Consider the following 23,558-nt stretch of genomic DNA (forward strand, 5'->3'; position numbering starts at 1 on the left):
CTCTGTTTTGGTAAATGAATCACACTCGTTTGTGTGCGTGGGGCTTCGGGGGAGGGTGAAACGATTAATGATTTAATTATTTTAATATTGCGGTTCTCGTCAATACCGGTTTATTGGTCGCAGCCCGATGTGCAGCACATGTACCAACAGCATCAGGAACAATACAGACTAATAGATGGTTTTCTGCAGCATGTCATACTCATCGCTACGGCACACAGCTCCACCCAATTACTACGGCGCTATAGGTCTGATCAGCCAAAGTAATTGAGAACGTGTGTGTGTGTGTGTGGGGGGGGGGGGGGCTTTAATATGCTGCTCATCTCATTTTCAGCATGTAGGCAGCTAAAGGGTTTTAAAAACTGAAGTGTTTGTGCCTTCTGAGCCAACAAAGAAACATCCAAGACTTTTATATAATATTATGGTCTAAAATGTGCTCACACACACACACACACACACACACGGGTCACTAATGTCTGTATTTAATGTGAAGCCACTGAGACAAGCTGCTTATATATTAGTGTTGCAGTAATAAGAGTAATTCACTTTATGACTAAACTTTGATTTATATCTGTGATCTTTTCCTGATGTTTGCTTTACAAAATGTGCACCTTACACCCGCCAATAACTTACCTCTCTGTCTCTCCATCTCTTCCTCTCTGCAGTGAGAAGAGGAAGCTGCAGGTGAACATAGCGAGTCCCATCCAGTGCAGCATGAGCGGGAGGAAGTGCACGGTCATCGTCGAGCCCAAGATCAACCAATCGCAGCCAGACTTCACCAAGAGCCGATCTGGTTACATCCTGGCTGTTCCTGGCAACTAAAATGGGCCAAATGAAAGGGGGGGGGGGGGGATAGTGACAGCTGATTTCATAACCAGGCCGGGATGATGATGATGATTCACTTCTGATTCACTTTCTTTTTTTGTGCAGAGCTGCTGATGATGTGACGATTTAGATAGCAGCTCTGTGGGAGGATTGTGGTAATTGTATCCTCAATATGCAAAGCCATGCCAAATTTGACCTGTTTTGTAGATTTCTATGCAATGTTACTATGAACAGGAAGTGTACAATACGCCTACATGCACGATGGTGTTAGGTTTTATAAAATCCACTACAGGATAATCCACCAAAGTGGTGTTCTTTCTTTTTAAAATCCAAATTTCAAATGATTTGCTTTGTGCAATATTTACTTTATCGTAGATAGAATATCAAGTGAAGGTGAGAGGAGATTATGCGGCAACTGTTCTCGGAACTGCTGATGTTGCATAATAGGGAGAAAAAAATCCAACGGCTTTGCAGGAATTTATAATCCGTGCAGCTCCCGGTGTGGGGATCAAAAGTCAAACCCTGAAACATGAAGTAAGAAGATATTTATGTTTGATTTCAGAAACTTGATTATTTGCTCTAACATGGAAGGAAAACACTTTTTGTGAAATGTATTCTAAGGAATAATGATGTTAATGACCTTAAATGAAGACTTGCCTACCTACATGGTAAATGAAAGGAAATGCAGCGTACACTTTGAGTTCATGAAATGTTTACGATCACATATGAAAGCAGCAAAATGTGAGTGTCTGAGGCACAAACTCTAAGTTCAGTTAGTTTGTTAGTCACAAGATGATGAGCAGGATGTGTTGAGCATATCCTGAACGACAACCTGCTACATGCCAAGTGTTAAAAATCTATTAATTTAAATCCTGCTTTGTATACTCTCTACTGCAATGTGTTTACTTTTATAATACTCTAATACCGCTTGTATACTAAAGGTTAGCATATACTTTGTGACCGCACGTATACTGCATTTAGTATAAAAAGACAAGGACGATAACCACAGCATTACTTTCCCCCAAGAGGGTTAGTGTTAGCAGCCAGTACTGTATAATCCCACGTGAACTCCAGCCCCTGAACATAGTCTCATTTGCTGTCTTTGTGTTGCGTGAATAGTCTAATGAATTGTAGTGTTCCTAGTTCTGTGGAATAGACTAATATTCCCTTCACCAGAGAGAAGGAGAGTGTGAGTACGACTGTGGGAGTGTGTGTGTTCATTAGCTCTTTTTAGCTCTCCTGTTCTTGGCTCTGAGAATAAGAGCGAGTGGCCACAGTGAAGGAGTGAAGTCTGGAATCAGACTGCTGGCCTAGTTTAGCTCCCTGTCTAATAATGAGACTTCTTTTGGACTATTTGGAGATATTGGCTGCGGTCGAATAGGATTCTTTGCTGAAGAATCTTCCAAACTCATTGAAATGATCAGGAAGTGTCTAAGTGGCAGGCATGATAAGAGTCGGTGGAATGCACTAATGCTGCCTTTCTTATCTCCCTTAGCATAGGATACACTGGACACTCCTTTAACAAAGGAAAGGAGACGATGTTGTCCCACAGTTTACACAATAACATCTGCCGTCGCTGTTTCCTTGACCTCCTGACAGTTTTTCTTCAAGGTCATGGAAAAGTGCTTAGGAAAGACAATAGGTCGTCATTTATTTTTTTAACTTTTCGACCGCAGCCTTGATATTTATCTGATCTTTCTGAAATCCCTTCGTTGTTCTCAAGCCAAATCACACCAATCAAATCCTCAGCAGAGATCTCTTTGTACTGCTCTCACAGGCTGTGCTGAAAGTTTGTACTCTTGTTTTCATCCTTTGGCAAGTGTTGGCACATTACAATATGTTCTTTTTACAAAATGTGTGGCAGCACAGAAGCTCATGAGATGGAGATTTCTGGCTTCACACTGTGTTTAATATGAATATCCATCCACAGATTGACTACATGAGGCATAAATAGGTTTGCTCCTTTATAAACAACCTAATTATTCTAAGGTTGGAGCTGACCTGCTCGCTCACACTAGTCTGTCAGCTCTTCTAGCTTCTTTCTATTTTCTCTGTACTTTGTTCTCAGGATATCATCATTTCATTCAGCAAAGAGTTCTTGAAAGGGGGAAGAACTCTGACCTAGCGAGCTTGCTAACTGTAATTTCGATAGTAAGCCAACTGTCAGCACGCTCAGTCGCTAATGTGACATTATGTTCAAACGACAAAGACATATTTGTACATGGACCATGTTCTATAGGCTGCTTCCCAGACAGATGAGCAAACTCCATCTGCTCATAAAGATCATGTGATGTGATCGAAAGCTCCAGAACAGCTACTAAACTGCTTTTTCCAAGGTGAAGAGTTGACTTTGAACCTCAGCTTTGAAGCCAACATGGACAAAACAGCATGGTGTCCTAAAAATTACATTTCCATACAACGAAACTGCACCGTCAATTATGTTTCGAGGGGAAATATATTTGCGTCTGTGTTAAGAGGAGGGTGGGGTGGGTGGATGAGTCAAACAACAAGACCTGTCCCCTGTGAAACTAAAAGTCAACGTTTACTTCTTTTAATTTATGTACCTATAATTATTATGTACTTAAATATTGTAACAAATATACGTATTTTAAGCCAAACCATGACCTTTACTAAACCTAACCAAAACATTTTACTTTCACTTTAACCACGTGTTTAAAACCTTCCCTCGAAACATAACTGAGAATACAGTTAATTAAATGACATGCAAATATAATTTTTGTGATATGGTATCACAAAATATATGGTTGAATGCTCCTGAACCGCAAATTGATTATTATTATTATTATTATTATTATTATTATTATTATTATTATTGCCTCTTTGCACAGAGCATCCTCGTTGTTGAATTTAGAATGGATGGTTTTGTTTGTTTAATGCTAAAATGAACAGAGCTTTTCCTACTTGAGTTGCTTTTTTTTTAGGGTCATCATGATGACGGCGTTAATGTTCCCAGATTGTTGGGATGAGAAACCCAGAGCTGTACCCACAGAGACTCAGAAGCCTCAGTAAGGAGCGCTGACTGAGGGCTGAGCAGCGACAGCACAGGGTTATGAATCGACGCTCCCTCTGTGTTTGGCCTAGTTGAAAAGGCAGAGGCACTCTTGTCGACTTTACTTTTTAACAGGAAGGGAAAACTTGTTAGCGATCATTTAGCCACGGTAGCTAAATCGTGCCCTAGTGTTGTCTGAACGAGTCGTTTATCTTAATTAGTTTGCGAGTGCCCCTGTCTTCTGAAGAAGCACATCTCCATTGTACCTCGCAGCTCCGCGGTGGCTGACCTTGTCCCGTCGCTTGATAAGACACTTTGATGCAGAAAGAGTTGTTTGGGGAAACTGGTGCTTGCATCGTGTGGATTAAGGAAGTGACATTGGTAGCATTAATCGATGGTTTTCTAGTGTAGAGGCAGTGTGTGTGTGTGTGTGTGTGTGTGTGTGTGTGTGTGTGGGGACTACACGCAGCTCTCCATATCCTTCAGCATGGTAATCTCCCACAGGGCTTCTCCTCTCCTCCTCTGCTATTCACCGCTCATCATTAGGATGGACTCTGTGTCACTTCTCACTTCAGCGCTTCTCTCTTTCCTTTTCTTAAGGCAAAAGGGGGGGTTGGTGAACAAAGCCTTGCTTGGCCTCTTCTTCTCTACTCCCTTCTCCTCTCTCTCTCTCTCTCCCTTCCTACTTTTCTTCCTCTGTCAGATCACTTTGCTCCTCGCCTGACTGTACCATCCTGCAGGGCAGTGAAGGTTTTCCTTTTTTTATTTTTTTGCCATCCTTCCTTCCTGTGCCCAGGAGGCGTGGAAACAAACAGCAAAACTACATCAGCAACAAGACGTGTTGAACAATATGAGTATCATGCAGCAAAAAAGACGAGACAAAGAAGAGTTAACCAAAAGATGTAAATGCTGTGGTTCCAAAACCTTTTAAAGGAAGATGATAGTATCATTCTATATCTCGCGGTAGTCCTACTCTCATTACTTTCTGACACTAAGACCATCGGTTCCTACGGAAGACGTAAATCTTTAAAAACAGCTCACAAATATATATTTTCTTTCTTTTCTTTTTAAGTTAAAGTAGTTTCCTTGAACAGCTGGGCACTGTAGTTATTTCAGGAGGAAACAGTATAATTGTCAGGCACTATTTTCTGCGGCGGATTAATACACATTGAGTAAATCAAAGAAAATCTACAGTGTGTGTGTGTGTGTGTGTGTTTATGGTACCATGTCACCCAGTGCAACAATGTGGCTCATTGATGTGTTTTGAATAGTTTTTGGAATATCAGATTTATTCTTAATAACTTTTTGGTGTCACACCCAATCAGTGAAGATTACTTTGATTATCAGCTTTACCGTTGGTGTAAAATTCTCAAGCTTTTCCTAATAACCGCTTTATTAATGGTTATAAAAGAATGTCAAACATGAATGTTAACACTAGGAGACTTGTGCCATTGTGTTCGTCCCTTTACTGTTCTCAATTATCGAGCCCGACCATGTTAGCCAAAGGGTAAAAATAAAATCCATTTTCTTTTCCATAATTTATTTCGTACTGTGGCTTTTGGTAAAAATCTATATGTATACATCATTCAGTATGTGCCTAATTTTATATTAAGTTTATATTTTGCATCTTTGTGATTACACACCTTCAATATTCTGCAATATCCAGACCAAGTGTAAAGGGAACTTCTCTGTTGTATTCTGTATAAATGCATTCCATGATGTTCCATAATGAAAAACAAAGTAATTAATCACTTTATTAATAAATTTATTTGCATCAATAGCTGCTGCTTTTAGTCATTTTCTAAGCGTGTTTGCTGGTGTGTGGGCGAGCAGAGAAACTGAGAGTATCATGCCAGGACTGATGTTGTGTTGACTCAAATGTTTCCCGAGGCCAGCCGTACTCTGCAATGTGTGACGATAGAGCTCATCGTTAATCCACCGACTAACAGCTGTTTCACCGGGTGACGTGGAAACGGCCAAAGCCCGTGCAGTAGGCATGACAACGCCGCTTCCCGCTACCACTGTCTCCGTCATCTCCAGCTACCTCCGCAGGGTTTATAATCCACTGGTTGATGGATGACTATCTGCTGTGAAGAGTGGGATGACTCTGTTTTCCCCCCCTAAGGGCAGCGACTAAGTAAGACTGAACTCACTGACCTGGTGGTTAAATAAATGGGAGTTAATGAACAGAGAGTGATATGCAAAGAGTGAACTGACCCAAACTAATGTGTCTGTGCCGAGCACTCTCAGTATATATGCGGATAAAGCACTGATTCCTAACCGGGAGATGCTTCTACAGTTGGTACAGGGAAAGATTTTGGAGTTAGCTGTGGAAAGAAACACATTGATTTCTGAAGATGAACCACATATTTTTGTTTAGGAGGAACATATATGCACCTTTTTTTAGGATTTCAGATTTTTAGGATATTTATTGTCACAATAAACTACCAGCTACAATGAGGCTGACTGCACCCGCCTCCCACCAACCTGAGTCATTTGTAAGCGAGCAACACCTGCGGCCGAGGTTGAGAAGGCATGAACAGCAGAAAATAAAGATCACTACAAGTATGCAAGTTATGGTTGACACCTTTAAGAATCTACCACTCTTAAAAGTACAAATGCAAACCAAATCTACTGAATTAAGAGGTTTCCCCTACTCAAGTTGCTACACTAGAGGGATTTGTAGATTTGGGCAATGGTGGAATGTAACTAAGTACATTTACTCCAGTGCTGTACAATTTTGAGGTTCTTATACTTTACTTGCAAATTTCCATTTCCTGCTAAATTATAATTCTACTCCATTTATGTGAACGCCAGTTACTTTACAGGTAAACATTAGTAATACTAAATTTAATATTGTAATATTATGGATAAAAATGAGATGGGCCTATATGTAATAAACTAGATACCTTCTTGCGATGATCACACCAGCTGGGATTGGGGGTAGTTTGGCTGAAGGAAAATAGTTCCTACATTGAACTCACAACAAGGTTTGTACATTATCTTGAGTAACCAGAATGTTTTACCACACACACACACACACACACTGGGAGCAATTTGGAGTTCAGTTCTGTAGCTCAAGGACACTTTTACCTGTGGACATGTGGAGGTGGGGATCAATCCACCAACCCTATGATTAAGGTGGATTGAGGTGCCCTTGAGTCGAGCTCCATAAATAAAAAAGTGCATTAAAGATATGTTAAATGTCACATGCTGTGTTTGGACTGAACCAGCTCTAATCAGTCCGCAGCACAAAAAGACAAGTGGCCGCCTTGAACGATCAGTGCATTTTATTTTTCCATCACAGTACAAAAATAAATTAAAATAAGCAGAAACTAACTGAAAAAAGTTTCAATTACAGTAACAGCTTTTTTGTCTTTTTCAAAAAAGAATTTTTTTAATGAACAGCATCGACACCCAAATCCTAGAACCAGTGTGGTTGGTGTATGCTCCATGTCCATAAGAAAACTACATGTCACACATTCCTCTGTACAAATAAAACGCTGTCATTCACACACGCACACACACACACTTTCGCACACACATGCAGCCATCGAATGCCTCCCTTTTTGAAGTTCTTAACCACTGTTTCGTTTTTTTATCTACAAAGTACGCAACAAGATACAGAAAAGAATTTGACAGAAATCTTTAACTATCACTGGAGTCTTTTTTCATATTTTATAAGCTTTTTGAAAGTATTTTCTCAAACAACTACTCAATGATGCAAAGTGGAGAAAAGAATGGCACATTTCAAGTGAGTCGGGGGGGAGTGGACAGAGAAGAAGATTCAGGGTCTCTTATTGAGGCCCTTCACCCCAAAGCCCTGTTTTTTTTCCTGCCAGAACAGAAGCCCATTCCAAATTGCGTGTCCCCCTATTGTGCCAGTACAAACACTCCAAATGAACTTTCTCCACATGGCAGCCACAATCCCACAGCAGAGGAGGCCACGGGTTGCACATTTTCTCTGATTCACACTAACACAACAGCAGAGAAGCCTTCAATTCTCTGGGAACAACTGTAAAACGTGACAGAAGCCTTTCGTTGGCACTACCAATCCATTATGCTTTTTAGACAGATTTCCAGAACACTGCTAAAGAAAGAAAGTGTGAAAACCAGTTGTCATACATTTCTTGATGGAAATACTGTAACTTCTCCAGTGATCGCAGTTATTACGGATACTGTTCTCCTGTGGTAACATAACAATACAATTGTTCTGCATGCTTTCTGTTTTGGTTCTCGTCGTGGCCATTGCACACTGCAGCATGTCCTTTTAAGTCTGCTGGTTTCTATGATTGAAAATGTGGTTATTCCTGTGGAGGTCGCCTCATCTCCCGCAGCCCCCTTGATGAATGTGATGTCCTCTCACATTTTGATCTACACAGAGGTGATGCTGATGGATTATCCTCAAGGTAAACTGTGCTTTTCTGCAGTGATGCTGAACGAGTGTCATCGAAATAATCTATTCCCCTGGAGAAGTGTGTGTCTCTGTCTGATATGTGGGACAGCAGGTTGCACGAATAAACAATGTTTTTAAGGGCATTTTTGTAAGTCAATGATGTGTTGTTCGGTCAAGGTGTCCTTGATGATGTCACTTTGGTGATGGTCAGATTTAACAATGTTTTTTTTAATTAGGTATTCATCAATAAATTCCTGCAACATTCATTTGCATAAACCAGATCAATCTTCATTCCCACCAAAGATAAGCACGACCCCTCCTCATGTCCTTCCCTTTCCAAAGTCTCTCAACGCCATCTTTCATTTACATTAAATGTGCCTAAATAAATACGTAAATGGCAATAAATTAGGTGTCAGTAAGTAGTTAGTAGTAGATGAAAATCCATCCCATCATTCAACAGCTGGACAAACAGTACAGTATTTCAGAGTGTTTTCAGACCTGTGGGATTTTCATCAAAGATATGGCACTGTTTTTTTTTTTGTTAACATTTTCAATGCTGAATCATAAGCACAAAATCAAACATCATTCCAAAAATCGACAAAAGTACAAAAAGAATTTCCCTGGTAAACAAATAGCCTATTTTAGCAAGCAGAGCTAAATAAACTAGTGTCACTTTGTTCACAGCATTCTCTAATGCAGATGCAGTTGGTTTACAAATCAAGTAAAAAGAAGAAAAGTAATAATTGCTCCTTCCCTCCCGCAAACTCTGTAAAATTGCATGGCACACGTGCAAAACATTACATTTCTAAGTTTTAAAAAAAAGAAAGAAATCAAAGAAAACTTGTTCCAGAAAAGCAATAAATAAGCCTCCATAGGTGTAAGCCTCTGGGGAGTAAAACATCCATTAGTTTGTTGTTTTATTTTTTTCTAGATGAAAATAAAATAGGTCTTTCCAACATACAGTATGACCACTCATCATACGTCCTCTGGCTGTTGTCCTCCTTCTCAAAAGTCCCACACTGCAGTGTTTATTATCCATCCAGTCTCCCTGCGTACAGTATAAGTCCTGTTGTAGAGCCACAAACAGAAAGCCACAAAAATATGGATCCAGCATCGATGGCCCCTGCTGTTCTTTCAGATATGCATTGCAGCAAAAAAAGTCCAGTCGTATCCGTATTAATGGAGGGGACGTGGTGTTGGCATTCCAAAGAGCCAGAGATTGCAGCCGGGGGGGGGCCTGTCTGTCCGTGATGCATGAAGAAAGCCAGTCAGGCGATGGCCCTCGCCCTCCTGCAGTAGGCAGCACATCACATGGTCAAACAGTCAGAAGGTCACTGGTAGGCTGCCGCAGCATTAGTCCTCTCCACATTCATTGCTGTAGATGTACGCTTCCTTTTCTAATGTTTATTTTGTCTGAATTGTTTTTTTAAGATTTTCAGTATTTCATATAGAGATATATCTGTACGTTAGCAAAGGATTCACCCAAGTCTGGCACTTTTCTTTGTTTCTATATCATTGTCAAAAAAAGCTTTCATTCTCAGGTTTACAGAAAACCCATCCATCACTCTCGTTTGAATATAGAATTTGGCCTCGACAATTACATGTCTTCAAGAGTCAAAAACCCCTGTGTCACATTTTTAGGTGACCTTTGCAAATGTTATCCCTCAAACACAATGCAAACATTTTAAATCTGTCCCCCTCCAGAGTTCAACATTCAGTCTTAATGTCAAATGCTTCCTAATTGGCCTAGTCCCGCTTCAGTTTGGACAATAATAAATAGATAGCATTACAAACAATCTTTCAAACTTGTCAAAATGCCAGACTGGAGTTTGCCCCACCTCCCCTCTGCTCCCCCCCAGCATCCCCTCACCGGTCCAGGCCGATGAGCAGGCGGCTCCTCTCCTCCTCCTTCTGGCTTTCGTTCTTCAGGTCTGCGAACACCTGAGTGAAGTAGTGCGGGTCAGAGTTGATCTGCAGCATCTTTGCGCTCATCAGGTTGATGATGGACAGGCAGCGGTCCCAGAAGGTCTCCTTGGAGCTCTCCACCAGGAAGGGCTTGAGAGGGTAGGAGATCTCGTTGCCCATGTAGGAGTAAGACAGGTAGAGGCAGGTGAGCAGCACGGCCTGCAGCTCGTGCTCCGTGGCCACCTCGGAGGAGACCACATCACGGCACAGCATGTAGACGAAGACCACGTTAGCAGGGGTGATGAAGCCCTGGTCCTGCCAGCCCTGGAGCAGCAGGGAGCGGTCCACGCTGCGCAGCCACAGCACCGGGTCAGTGGGGGACAAGTGTTTCAGCCGGTAACAACGCCGGCACAGAAACTCCCCGAGGCAGCGCAGCAGCTCACTGGTGGAGGCCTGAACAATGACTCTCTTGGGGGTCCCGGGGGCCACATTGGAGTTGGTCAGAGGGGCCTTCTTGACAGACGATACTGTGTTGTTGGAGGTCTTGGTGAGCGCTGGAGTGCTCTGGTCCTGGGCAAAGGTGGACAGGTTAGCGCATGACTGTGACTTCTTCAGGTTTTCGTTGTTCAGCTGGGTGACATTGTTCTGGTAGTTGCCGTTGGGCTGCACCTTCTTGGAGCCTTTCTTCTTGGCTGACACCGCTACAATCCGCTTCCATGGGAGCACGTTGATGAGCGAGTGGCGTTTCAGGTTCTTGTCTTTGGCGTTCTTGCTGTTCTGAACAGCTGTGTAGTGGCCCACAGTGGCCGGTCCATCGTCAAAGAGGGCCGCCTTTCGGTAGCTAGGGGACAAAGACAGCACGGTTCCCATGGTGACTGTGGAGAGGCGTCCAGGGGCTTTAGCCGCACTGGGTCAGAAGAGGGTCTGCCAGGGGAGATCCTCAGGGTCTCAAAGCCTATGCTTCTGGGAGCTGGGAGTCCCGGGCTACAGGCTGCCGCTGGGCATCTAAGGCCTGGCAGAAAATGGTCCTGTGAGCAGTTCTCTGAGGGGATCAAAATCACTTCGACTGAAACCGACTCTGTTGGATTTCAGCTCTCTGTGTGCGTCTCCTGATGGCCACTGCAGGAAGCAGAAAACATCAATAATCAGAAATATAATCGGTGAAGGATCAGTTACCTTTAGATTATCCATGGGTATCTAGAAACATATATTTGATCTCATATAATGTAATTCTTCTTGCATATGATAATGCCACCGTTATCACTCCTGTAATGTTCTCCTGAATGTGTGCCTGAGTGGTTTATCTGACTGTGCCTCCTGCTTGTAAGCAGTATTGATTTGACTCAGTAAGTGGTGGGATGAATCAGTATAGCTTATACTAATTAATTCAAACAGTATAGATCCCTGCTTTCTGCAAATGATCAATGTCATCAGCATCCTAACATTATAAACATGTTGGTGTGAAATTGTGCTGCAGCTTATATTCATCTGCAATCGAGCATACAGAAAAATAATACAATTTGGGATTGTGCATCAAAGGAATTCTACTCCAAATGTGATTGAAATGGATCCTATATGGTAAATATATGAGCGTTTTATAATGAGAGAGACATATTTTATGGGCAATGGCCGACGAGTCACCACGCGCCACCCCTCTCACTAAAATGGAAGACATACTGTAAACGTAAACACCTTAATAACAGGTGAAGGTCGCGTCTGATGCATATACAGTAGGATCCGGCGAATTTAATCACACATCCAAGGTCATATAATACACCACCTCCATTAAAACTAGATAAACAAACAGATGTATGATCCTTTTTTTACCCAACATATTTTCATCCTCGCTGCAGTATCTATATATACGACCGTCGATGGATCGACTTTGCTCGCTTGCGCAGGATCCAAGCTGCTCGATCCTTCATTCCATCACCTCTTATCAATCTGATCCATCAATGGCGAAGGAATTCCAAAACATGAGCTATTAATGTGTTTTCACTGTACTAAAATGAAAGCATGTATTGGGCTTCTTGTTGTGTGATAAGGGGTTGTGTACATCGGGTACTCTCCATGGTGCTGAAACTGTGCGTCTGCGTCGAAACGAAAATGCTGGCCATGATAGGCGGTGGCTTAGAGATGAAGTGAATCCTCTTATTTTCCTCCTATCTGTTTATATCTCACAATGTGTCGCTTCATTTAACTGTATATAACTTCACGTTCCAATTTCTTTCAATTTCTTGCCAGATTTTCCTAATTATATAGCTGCGCATCCACTGTTTCCTGCGCCGTAAGGATCTATAAATCTGTACAATGTGAACTCCTGCACTTTCAGCACCAATATGTTCCAAAATGAAAAGAAACTCACCAGATTTCCTGCTCAATGAGAATATAATTGCGCTGTACCGACGATGCTCCGCGTCCCGAGCCTGTTTTTCCTCACAAGACGCGTTAAAAGCATATAACCATCTCAGAGAATAGAAATGCAACCAAGAAAATAATCCGAGCCGAGGCAAAAAAAAAAAAGCAAGCGGTGGACGAACAGCCTGGTGTCGGCGGTGCGCAGACGATGGTAGGCAGTTGTGGAATGGATGCTTAGATGAAGATGTGCTCCTGGTCCTCCTTGGCCGTGAGATGCGGATGCTGCGAGGGCTGATGTTGTGTTGTGTCATTGACTTGGTGAGGATGGTTGACGCAAAGGCGGTGGTGGGGCGCCGCCCTGCGCTCTGTGCGCGGTGCTGTCTCTCCGCCTGTAGCCACGCACAGCATGCAGGCGCTCATACAAACTCAACCCAATGAACTCTGAGGATGTTTTTGCTTATGACATTGATAGCACCAATCAACCCATTCAACGGCGTCGATAAGCACTAGTTGGGAGGCAAGTCCTATAGAAGCCTTTTACTGAGTATAAGACCTTTGTATTACATTGTGCAGTTTTAATCCCCGAATCGGCTTTTACAATACTCTTTTATATGTTCCTACAGTCCTCTGGTGGGGGCTTGCCTGTTTACGTGGTATTCTATTATGAGATAGGGTCAGACCAATGCATAATTTTTGCCATTTTGGTAGATATTGCTGCTTTATTCAGTTTTGGATATCAGCCATCCATTATCAATATGATGGAGATTCCCTTTATACACAGACACAAAGCCATAAACACATGACAACAGGTTTTTCTTTAATATATTTTCCATTTATTGTTCAAGTATTATATATTAAGACCTGGACAGAGTTATGGGTTTGTTCTTGATGCTGCAGTTTAATTAGCCTATGGTTTCATATTGTGTCCCATTATCAAGACAATGTTGGCAGACAAATATTGGCTTTGGGGAAGCATTTAGGAATGCATCTTATAAAAAATGAAATGCATGATTTTTAAACCAATGATTCATATGGTGCTGATATAACCCTTTTGGCCACTCTTTTGTTGGCCTTTTTCTAGGGAGTTCAGAAGGGTAATTACAGTAGGCCTATATGCCAATTATCGATTTGTTCTTTTCAGAATATTAAAAACAAATAATGTGGTGATCCCAAGAGTATTGCCTAGTATAGTCAGTATGTATAAATTAATGTTGTTTAGGCTATACATCCTCTGCAATGAGTAACACTGCATGGAATCTTTAAATCAGGATAAGCCTATATTGTCCTGCTACCCAATTTTAAAACAACATAATTTCACAAGTTAAATGAAAAACACACAAACAAATCAAATGTGTACGAAAAGGACCCTCTGATACATGTTTACAACCCTTTTTTTTATATGACTACATTTCCCATATGCCTTTAAATCCCAACATGCAAATTACACGCTGACGTCACATACGTTAGGTAACGTAGTCCCAGCACGTAATTTTCATTCAAGCAGCATTTGAATAAGGAAGATGGCGGCTGCAGCAGTGGTTGAATTTCAGAGAGCCCAGTCTCTCATTAGCACGGACCGCAACGCCTCTATCGACATTCTCCATTCAATAGGTAGGTGTTCGGCCGAGGTTTTGAGATGGACACTATTCCTCTAACCACCGTCATTTTCTGTTTCTCGGCCAGTGCTCAGGCAGCGAGTTTAGCGTGCTAGCTAGTGGCGTTCAATAGCAAGAGCCGGTGGTGTGCCGTGCTGACTCACTGTTGAACGGTGGGTAACGGCAACTGCTAGTGGATGTTAGCTAGTTAGCTCGTTAGCAACTTTGCTAACTTTAGGCCTGGGCGTGAAATATGTTAGTAGTTATCAGTAATGTTATGCTTTTTATAGTGTAGTTGGGTCTTGTGTTGTCATTGACCACAGTTTCTAAGCTAACTACCATTAGCTCCAATTAAGACTGTCATGTTAGCATGATTGCTGTTGAGGCTAACGTCTTTAGCTTGTTGTCAAAAGCCTTTAACCCATTTCGTCAACACAGTGAAAGGCAGCTCTCTGACCCTGAAATAAACTGCTACCTATCTTGATAATGGTACATGTATTGCTAATTGGCCATGGTTTGTTTGTGTGTTAATGGTTTCTTAAATACACGAGCATATGGAAATTGCATACCGATATAAGTTACTGTAAACAGGTCTTACATTTCTCATAGGCATTACTGTCCTCAAATTGCCTTGTCACTACAGTCCACTAGCTGTCAAACTATACGGCCACAGTTAATAATCCTCTAAAAATACAAATGTGACATTAATTTTGTTCTCAGTAGTTGGGTAAATTAATGTATTAGTAATTTGAGTAACGTTACTTAAATTTTGATTCCTCTAAGTCATTTATCAAGCAAAATTTTTTTAAGGAAAAATACTTTGGGACCTGGAACATAGACTAAACAATATGTTCATACATTATTAGTTGCATCCATAGTTGTCAGATCAGTGTGTGGACAATTTTCACAATATAATTCAGATGATGTAAATAAAACAAATCACGTGACCATAAATCAAATCAAAAACCATAAAATCCTACTTAGTCAGATTGTGGTTTCCAAAGCTTAAAAGGTCCAAGGCTCACACTAATTAAATGAGTGTCTCACTTTGGCACCCACACTATTTAAAATGTACAAATTGCATCAAGTGAGGTTAAAATAAGTAAATCGGTTTCTGATGTCAACTTGTTGCCATTCTGCAACAGTGAGGAGAGATGTCCAAGAGAACGATGAAGAAGCTGTCAGGGTTAAAGAACAGAGCATTCTGGAGCTGGGGACACTTCTGGCCAAGACAGGACAGGCTGCAGGTAATGGTCCAACTTTGATGTCAATTCTGTGTCCGTTTTTACTTTTCATGTAAGCCTACAAACAACCTAATTAACTTTTGTTATGTTATATTTCCACTCTCTGAAATAATGTTCTTTTTTTGTGGCTGTTTCCAGAGCTAGGGGGTCTGCTGAAATTTGTGAGGCCTTTTCTGATTTCCATCAGCAAGGCGAAGGCGGCCCGGCTGGTCCGCTCTCTGTTGGATCTCTTTCTTGACATGGAGGCAGCAACAGGACAGGAGGTTGAGCTGTGCCTTGAATGCATTGAATGGGCCAAGACAGAGAAGAGAACCTTCCTACGACAGGCTCTGGAGGTAAAGAAATCTAGAAGTGCAATATATGCAAATTAGGTGTTGTATGCTGAGTTTAATGACATTGTGTGGGCAGGCTATCAAAGGTTTTTGCAATAACTTATAGCTCAACAATTATGCTCTTAGAGGTTTATTATTTGTATTTGACACCTTGATGCTGATGTGGCAGAAATATAGCAAACAACCAATCTCCAACAGCTGGTGTATTTGTCCTCTCACCTAAGCTTGGTTAGCGCCAACATACAACACCCATTATGATTTAATGATAGTGAAAACAAAAGCGATATCGCCCAACATAAATAGCAGCTGTGTGAGGGATCAAATTTAACATGTCCTGACTCATGGAGTGGGAGACGCTGTGATTCAAACAGATTATGGTGGAGTGTTTGGTTGTAAGTAGATCTGCAACACCTCCACTGTGGCATCCCTTTAGGTTAAAACTAGGGCTGACCACTTGATTAGGAGTTTTATCGAAATCGCAATATGGACTAGTGCAATATCCAAACTGCAGGAGGTGCAATATTTGTTAAAGGCTAAGTAGGTGCTGCAGAGATATCCCCGACACAGATCCTCACAAGAAATCACATGATGATCCTTTAAATAATTAGTTAAAACCATGAAGACAGGAAACTTGAATGTAATAACAAGTTGCTAATACACTATACTATACTATATACTATCTATGATGACATCACCCTTCTTTAACTGCCAAAATAGGCTTTGTGGCTAAATGACTGCCAGCAGGTACACACTCGCAGCCAGGAATATCTGGAGCTTTTGGCTTGATTACAAAATAAAGGATCAACAAGATTTTATATTGCTTCTATGTGGCCTATAAAGTGAAGAAGAAAACTATGTAATAAACCTGTATATGAATGAGTGAAAGCTAAGAGGGACGCTCTTCAGACAGGCCATGGTTTGCCTCAGGATACACATGAGTTATGTGATGGGAGTAATAAAAATGAAACTTTGTTAATAGCACTATGTGCTCAGGCTGAGAGAGAAGTCCTCATGTTATGTACTAAGATAAGATCCACCTTTTAAAATAGTTATCTGTAGACAACAACAATACATAATGTGAGATATGTCATGAAGTTTTTAATCCATCCAAAACATGAGTCAATCTGGTGAACATCAGATTTGTGTGTCACCCTTCTTAAAACAAAGGCCGAAAGTTTATTTTCAGACTTTTTTTTTGCACCTTTTTACACATGTCTTGTCTTCCACCAGGAGCCCTCGGCAGGCAATAATGTCACATGGCTTCAGAATGCTGCATTTCTAGTAAAATGATAAGAAGTAATTCTAGGAAATGTAGGACTTGTTTTTAGCACATTCTTCCAAGAAGTGTGTGAGTGGCATTTCAACATATTGCCATTTGCCATGAATTGCTTCATAATAGTTGGCATTTAGAAGAGCCACAAGACTAGCTAAAACGTGCCTAATCCATCATGTGGACCAAAATGTCAGTGAAATCTTTTTATGTTCGTAGAGCGTGATTTAATCAGTATTATTATTTTTTTGGTTCTTTCTGCTCAGGGACTTGAGATGGAAATGAGCTATATACATCTCTTGTCTTTGTATGAGATTCGGGATTGTTTGTTTTTGTCGCTGACCATTAAATGTAATAAACTTAATGTGTGCGTTCCGATCCTGATATCTATCAAATGTTTTTAGAAGAAAATGTTGATGTGTATAATGAAAAGGTTATATCAGTTTGTTACTTATTGAAATGTTAAGGAATTAGCAATATTAGCACATATTCAAAAACCGAGATCCATGCTCGGGCTTCCTAATGCCGAGTAGGTCAAAGCTAAGTTTTGTTTCTGTTATAACTGATGTCCTTGTCTTCCAGGTCCATGGTGCATGTTTCAGCTTTTGTACAAGGCAATAGATTGTCACAGCTGAGCTCTGCTTATCTAATGGCACTCTCTCTTCTTTCAGGCACGACTGATCTCACTCTATTTTGACACCAAAAGATACCCGGAGGCCTTGGCGCTTGGTGAGTGTTTATAGAGAAGAAACTGGAAGCATCTGTCTTCTGCTTCAGAGACTTGAAGGAAAGGCAGGCTTTGCTATAATAATAATGATGACATACTACACAGATGATATCTAGTTCACCAAGAAACACAAACACTTAAAAATATATTTGTATTCTTGTAATCTTATTCCATTAAGAGTAACAAATATGTGCTGAATTGACTAAAATAGTTTATAAACAAAGGGGTTTCCAAAGCAGTAAGACACGTTTTTACTTTCAATGAGAGAAGAAAGAACATCAAATATCAGCACTATATTTAGTACAATAGTTGTACATTTACTGAGTGTTGTAGAAGGTTATTGCAACAGTTAATGTGCATGACAGCAACTCTCATTCATTCTCTTCTCTCCAGGCACCCAGTTGCTCCTGGAGCTTAAAAAGATGGATGACAAAGCTCTTCTGGTCGAGGTGCAGCTGCTTGAAAGTAAGACGTACCACGCTCTCAGTAATCTTCCCAAGGCCCGCTGCAGCCCTCACCTCAGCCAGGACCACCGCCAACGGCATCTACTGTCCTCCAAAGCTCCAGGCAGCTCTGGACATGCAGTCAGGTCAGATGTGTTCGCTATTCTCACTTGCTAAGAGTGTGTGTGTGTGTGTGTGTGTGTGTGAACACAATATTGCAGATAACAGTTTTAATTATTTATATTATTAATATGACATACATACATACATACATATATAACATTGAAAATAATTTTTGCACTAGAATTTATTGCTATTTGACAGCTTTACCATCTGGTACTTTCTTTTTTGTGTAGGAAAAACAACTTTTGGTAATAACATTTTGACGTTTTTGCCCGGCTACGGGTTCACAAGTGTATTATAATAATAGTAGAATACATTTTTTGATTATTCTGATCGGTTTTGTTTGCAGCAAGATGAGACATTCCCTGTTGTCTACCTCATTTTCTCTTTTGATACTACCACTAGGGGGTGCCATACAAATCTGAGATGTGTGCATTATTTCAAATTCTAAATAGTGTGTTATTATTTACAAAATATTAAAAATGGTTTAATATATTATAATCAATATGACACAAAACCATCCATGAAGAAACTCCTTAACAGTTTGAAAAAGGTATATCTGGCGCATTCTTCAGTGACTTGGCTCAATTTATGCTGATAACCATCAAAGTCACACAGTTTGTGTTTACAGTGAATGCAGATGAGCTGTTAGGAAGGATCATGTCATTGTTATTCATGACTTTACAACACAGTGTGAACTGGAAAAAAGAGAAGCCGCTTATGGCTAATTCCTCTGGAACTTCCAACGTTTTGATTGTGGTCCTTCCTTGTTAGGCAACAGCAAGTGAAAACCAGCACACGGTGGTTTTAACATTTCGTACAATGTTTGTTTCCAGCCCAGCGAGTTTCTCCAGTTGTAGTTGGTATTTCACGGTGGATGAGGTGGTTTGTTTTGACCACAGATGGTAACTAACTGTCATGCTGTGTCATCGCTGTTGCAGGGATCATCCACGCAGCAGAGGAGAAGGACTGGAAGACGGCCTACTCCTACTATTTTGAGGCCTTCGAGGGCTACGACTCCATTGACAGCCCCAGAGCCGTCACGGCACTCAAATACATGCTTCTGTGCAAAATTGTCCTCAAAGTGTGAGTACAGCTTAAAAGTCAATGCTTTACTGTTTGAGCTTCCATTACTTTCACAAACACATGGTGCCTTTCAAATCATTAACATTACTGAGTTTATATATTGTAATATTAATTTCTCTGTTACTTTACTGTTTCAGACCAGAGGAGGTTCAAACCCTGAGCAGTGGTAAACTGGGCTTGCGATATGCCGGCCGAGAGGCAAGTGCCAATTATTTTCTACTTGTAAAAGATTTGTTGAAACTTTTGACAAATATCAATTGTTTTTCCTGAATATTGCTGCTGTTACACACAAAAAAGAGTGAATCCTTAATGAGGATACATACTATTTGAACTAACTAAATTAAAATGATCTCTGTTGTACTTACTAGATCTCTTTTTTTAATGCAGGTTTCTGTAGCATGACCTTTTTATCTTTTTTGTTCTCCATCCAGACAGATGCACTGAAATGTGTCGCCCAGGCCTGCAAGAACAGATCATTAGCAGACTTTGAAAAGGTAAGAGTCCTTTCAGTCCTATCAAATCTCTGTTAATGGATTCATGCAGATAAGTTGGTTAATATATAATACATTATGCACAATGCAAACGATTTTCTATAAAACTTCCACACAAATTGCCTGACTGTTAGAGTTTTAAAGTTTTAAAAGTTTTTTTTAAGTAAAATTTGTGCGTCTTCCAGGCCCTAACGGAGTACAGAGCAGAACTGAGGGACGATCCCATCATCACCACTCACATGGCCATGCTGTATGACAACCTGCTGGAACAAAACCTCATCCGAGTCATTGAACCCTTTTCCAGAGTGCAGGTAAGTGCATGCTAAGCCTCACTTTATAAAGGAAACTTGATGCATTTATTACCAGGACCTAAATCTTTACATTTACTTGTATCTCAAGTTATTTGCACATAAATATGTAGAAAGAACATCTTGAGGCCTATTTGGATATGTTTTATTGTAACTATTGCCACAGTATATACGCCCATGATTTATTTTGCTCTCTGCAAACTCACATTCCTTGCTGTTAAATGCCCAGTGATAATCTTACCGGTATCATGTATTCTGTCCCTCAATGTATTTTAATGTATAAAGGGTTTATTTTTATCGGTCTTCCTCAAGAGCTTATGCTTTTTAATTTAATTTGCCTCTGCTTCTGTTTTCAGATAGAACACATATCAGGTCTTATCAAACTGTCTAAGGTATGCATGTTTGTTTACTTAACACATTTTTCATTAGAGTTAAACTATCATCTATACCTCTAAAGTGTGGGTTTTATTATTCATTTCTTTTCTTATAGGGGGATGTTGAGAGGAAATTATCGCAGATGATTCTGGACACAAAGTTTCATGGTAATTGGAATTGTCTGTATATATACACCTCAAAGACAGAGCAAGAGTCTTCAGTATACTGTATTATATTTTTGTGACACATTGTTTTGCAGGAATCCTTGACCAAGGCGAAGGTGTCTTGATCATATTCGATGAGCCCCCAGTGGACAAAACATACGAAGCAGCCTTGGAAACAATTCAGAACATGAGCAAAGTTGTGGATTCACTTTACAACAAAGCCAAGAAGCTGACATAGGTAAACTCATATTTCAGTTGGAGAAGAAGCATTGCTCTCGTGCTCTTTCTTCAGTCTTCACTAACCCTTTGTTTTTCGTCCTCAGAGCAGATTGCCACGGCAGTGCGATGGAGGAACTGTGTGTGTTTGACCAGCGTGTGTAACATTTTAAGAGGGGACAAGGGAGAGCAACAAAAAGGTCCCACAAACTGCATCAAACAGGATTCCCCCATCAAACTCCCCCCTCCTCTCCCTCAATGGACAATTTCATCACTTCTCTTGTTTGTTGTTTTTTTCCTCCTTTAATTTTGATATCTCTTCAGGATTCTGTATAACACTCAGCGGCCAAATCAGGCCATCAGGGAATATTGTACAACCACAATAAAAAGATTAAAAGGTTTAAGAATACATATATGTTTATATCTGCTATAAGGTCGGGCTAACCAAGCCTTAAGCTTACTCCACTGCAACCTCAAAGGTGCAACATTGACCTCTGCGGCCACAGACTCTGCTACCAACTGTGTATGCTGAAACCAGGCTTTCTCCTTCTTACTCAACTTTCAGAAGCACACTGTTCAGTTTTTGGAAGGTTGGGATACTCCTTGGAATACTGAATTTTGGTCGAAGAGCTCCCCCTAACTCTTATTTCTTTTTCCTCACCATATCAATGCCAACAGTTAAGTCCCCACTGTAATTTCAGATATGTATTAAACTCACTTTATTTGTTTTTGGTTTTGTGTTTTTGTTTTAAAAAAAAAAAAAAGAATCAGATGGTTGCCACATGCCTGCCCACCCTGGTTATGTAAGTTTATAGAACAGACAGGATGCCATTTCACCACTAGTGCCACTTTTTGGGCGCTTCTGTTTGCCTCAGTGTTTGGGTGCAATATGAAATCGAAGGGCCGAGGTGGAGATGTATTCATCGCCTCTGAGCGTCTGTGAGTTACCCCTGAGTGAGCAATTCTCCATTGTTAGTTCCTAGCACTAGTGTGGTATGCTAGTAACCAAACAATTTGTATGGTTTTGATTTGGTTTGATTAATTTTTTGTTTTACTCTTATAAAGACATTTTCAAAATAAATATTTTGTATTTTAAGGATTTTTGTCTTGTCTCTTGGAAAAATTGCTGATGGTAATTTGACGTGATACTTTTCACCGGCCACTCAGCAATGGTATTTGTTTTACAGTATTTGGGTGAGAAGACTGGGATTTAGAAAATGTCTTTGAAATGCATTAAAGAATGGAAGTGACCCAGAAAATGTATGCAATAGTGAAGTGGAAGTATGTCTGCTAATCAGAGGACAAGTGAAAGGGAAGGTATCCAAGTCAGAAACTATTCTAAAACAGGAATACATGTTGACCCTATAAAATGCAGAATTCACCCAAGAGTATTTTCCTTCTGTTGCTATATTTGTCACTCATTTGAAAAAGTGACTTTACTTCAAAGGGCATTAAATCAGTTAAACAGACAGCTTTGGATTGTCTTATTTTTAACACAAACATGATTACCCAACCAATGTTGTCAAACTTTGGTACAGACATTTTCTTTTTGTTACACTTTATGGCTAAATCTTGTTAATCACAAGAGCATCTGTTAACAACATACATATATAAAGTGTATGGATAGCCTTTTTGTAAGTCCAATTAGACATTTGTTTCATATATTGCTCAACATCCTTCAGTAAAACAATAGTTTTTATTTAAAAATGTACATTTATAAATTAAAATTGTCACATTTATAATAAAATACTTCACATAATAATATGCAGTCTATATATATATATGTATATATGTATATATATATATAGATATATATATATATGTATATATATATATATATATATATGTATAATATATATATATGTATATATATATAATATATGTATATATCTATATATATATATAGTATATATATATATATATATGTATATATATATATGTATATATTATATATATATATATATATGTATATATATATATTATATGTATATATATTGTATATATGTATATATATATATGTATATATATATATATGTATATTTATATATGATGTATATATATATATATGTATATATGTATATATATATCTGTTATATATGTTATATATTATCTGTATATATGTATCTATCTCTATGTCTATATGTATCTATATATCTCTGTATATATGTATATCTATATATTATATACTGTATATATCTCTCTATGTCTATATGTATCTCTCTGTATTTCTCTCTGTATCTCTCTTCTCTGTCTATCTGTATATCTCTATCTCTATATATCTTCTATCTCTCTCTATGTATATCTTTCTCTCTATATCCTATTCTATATCTCTCTATATATATTTCTCTCTGTATATATCTCTATCTTTATATCTATATCTCTATCTATCTTTCTATCTCTCTCTTTCTATATGTATCTATCTATCTTTCCTATATATCTACTCTCTATTTCTCTCTCTTTTCTCTCTCTTGTCTCTTTGTCTCTCTCTCTATATATCTCTTTCTACTTATTTCTCTTCTCTTTCTCTCTATTTCTCTCTCTATCTTCTCTTTCTCTTTCTCTCTCTCTCCTCTTCTTCTCTCTCTTTCTCTCTCTCTCTTTCTCTCTATTATGTCTCTCTCTTTCTCTTTCTCTCTCTCTCTTTCTCTCTCTTCTCTGTCTCTCTATCTTTCTCTCTTTCTCTCTCTGTCTCC

The 23,558-nt window shown here is 39.7% G+C and overlaps 3 protein-coding genes across 5 annotated transcripts in view; 2 read left to right on the forward strand and 1 right to left on the reverse strand.

The window, feature by feature from the left end:
• The window catches only part of myo1d (myosin 1D), a 94,797-nt gene extending 90,526 nt beyond the window's left edge, over positions 1 to 4,271 (forward strand). For both annotated transcript variants that reach the window (XM_029456155.1, XM_029456156.1), the window contains one exon: positions 663 to 4,271. In XM_029456155.1, coding sequence (XP_029312015.1) covers positions 663 to 819 — 157 coding nt within the window. In that variant the 3' untranslated portion in view covers positions 820 to 4,271. The remainder of the gene's footprint in view (positions 1 to 662) is intronic.
• A 2,833-nt stretch (positions 4,272 to 7,104) lies between these two features.
• cdk5r1b (cyclin dependent kinase 5, regulatory subunit 1b (p35)) lies at positions 7,105 to 12,824 on the reverse strand. 2 transcript variants are annotated; one of them, XM_029456900.1, is made up of 3 exons: positions 12,499 to 12,824; positions 10,099 to 11,252; positions 7,105 to 9,518 (listed from the first exon to the last, which is right to left on the reverse strand). In XM_029456900.1, exons 2-3 carry the CDS (start codon positions 11,001 to 11,003, stop codon positions 9,497 to 9,499), a joined length of 927 nt encoding a protein of 308 aa, XP_029312760.1. In that variant the 5' UTR covers positions 11,004 to 11,252; positions 12,499 to 12,824; the 3' UTR covers positions 7,105 to 9,496. The 2 variants fall into 2 exon arrangements, with proteins under 2 accessions (XP_029312760.1, XP_029312761.1); XM_029456901.1 differs by lacking the exon at positions 7,105 to 9,518 and having other exon boundaries at positions 10,095 to 11,252.
• A 1,142-nt stretch (positions 12,825 to 13,966) lies between these two features.
• On the forward strand, positions 13,967 to 21,964 carry psmd11b (proteasome 26S subunit, non-ATPase 11b). The gene is given in 14 exon segments (XM_029456954.1): positions 13,967 to 14,102; positions 15,232 to 15,333; positions 15,469 to 15,665; positions 17,604 to 17,661; positions 18,053 to 18,165; positions 18,167 to 18,248; positions 19,167 to 19,311; positions 19,449 to 19,509; positions 19,743 to 19,805; positions 19,988 to 20,113; positions 20,467 to 20,502; positions 20,601 to 20,652; positions 20,745 to 20,887; positions 20,973 to 21,964. Coding segments are annotated over 13 exon segments (1,269 nt in total). The 5' UTR covers positions 13,967 to 14,011; the 3' UTR covers positions 20,973 to 21,964.
• The last annotated feature ends 1,594 nt before the right edge of the window (positions 21,965 to 23,558 follow it).

The sequence above is a fragment of the Cottoperca gobio genome, chromosome 19, assembly GCF_900634415.1.
Source record: "Cottoperca gobio chromosome 19, fCotGob3.1, whole genome shotgun sequence".
NCBI lineage: Eukaryota > Metazoa > Chordata > Actinopteri > Perciformes > Bovichtidae > Cottoperca > Cottoperca gobio.

Coding starts and splice junctions, on each gene's coding strand:
- cdk5r1b (XM_029456900.1), bottom strand. CDS start 11,003: ATGGGAACCGTGCTGTCTTTGTCCCCTAGCTACCGAAAGGCGGCCCTC. Junction 9,519..10,098: donor CTGCTCATCGGCCTGGACCG/GTGAGGGGATGC, acceptor TGCCTACTGCAG/GAGGGCGAGGGCCATCGCCT.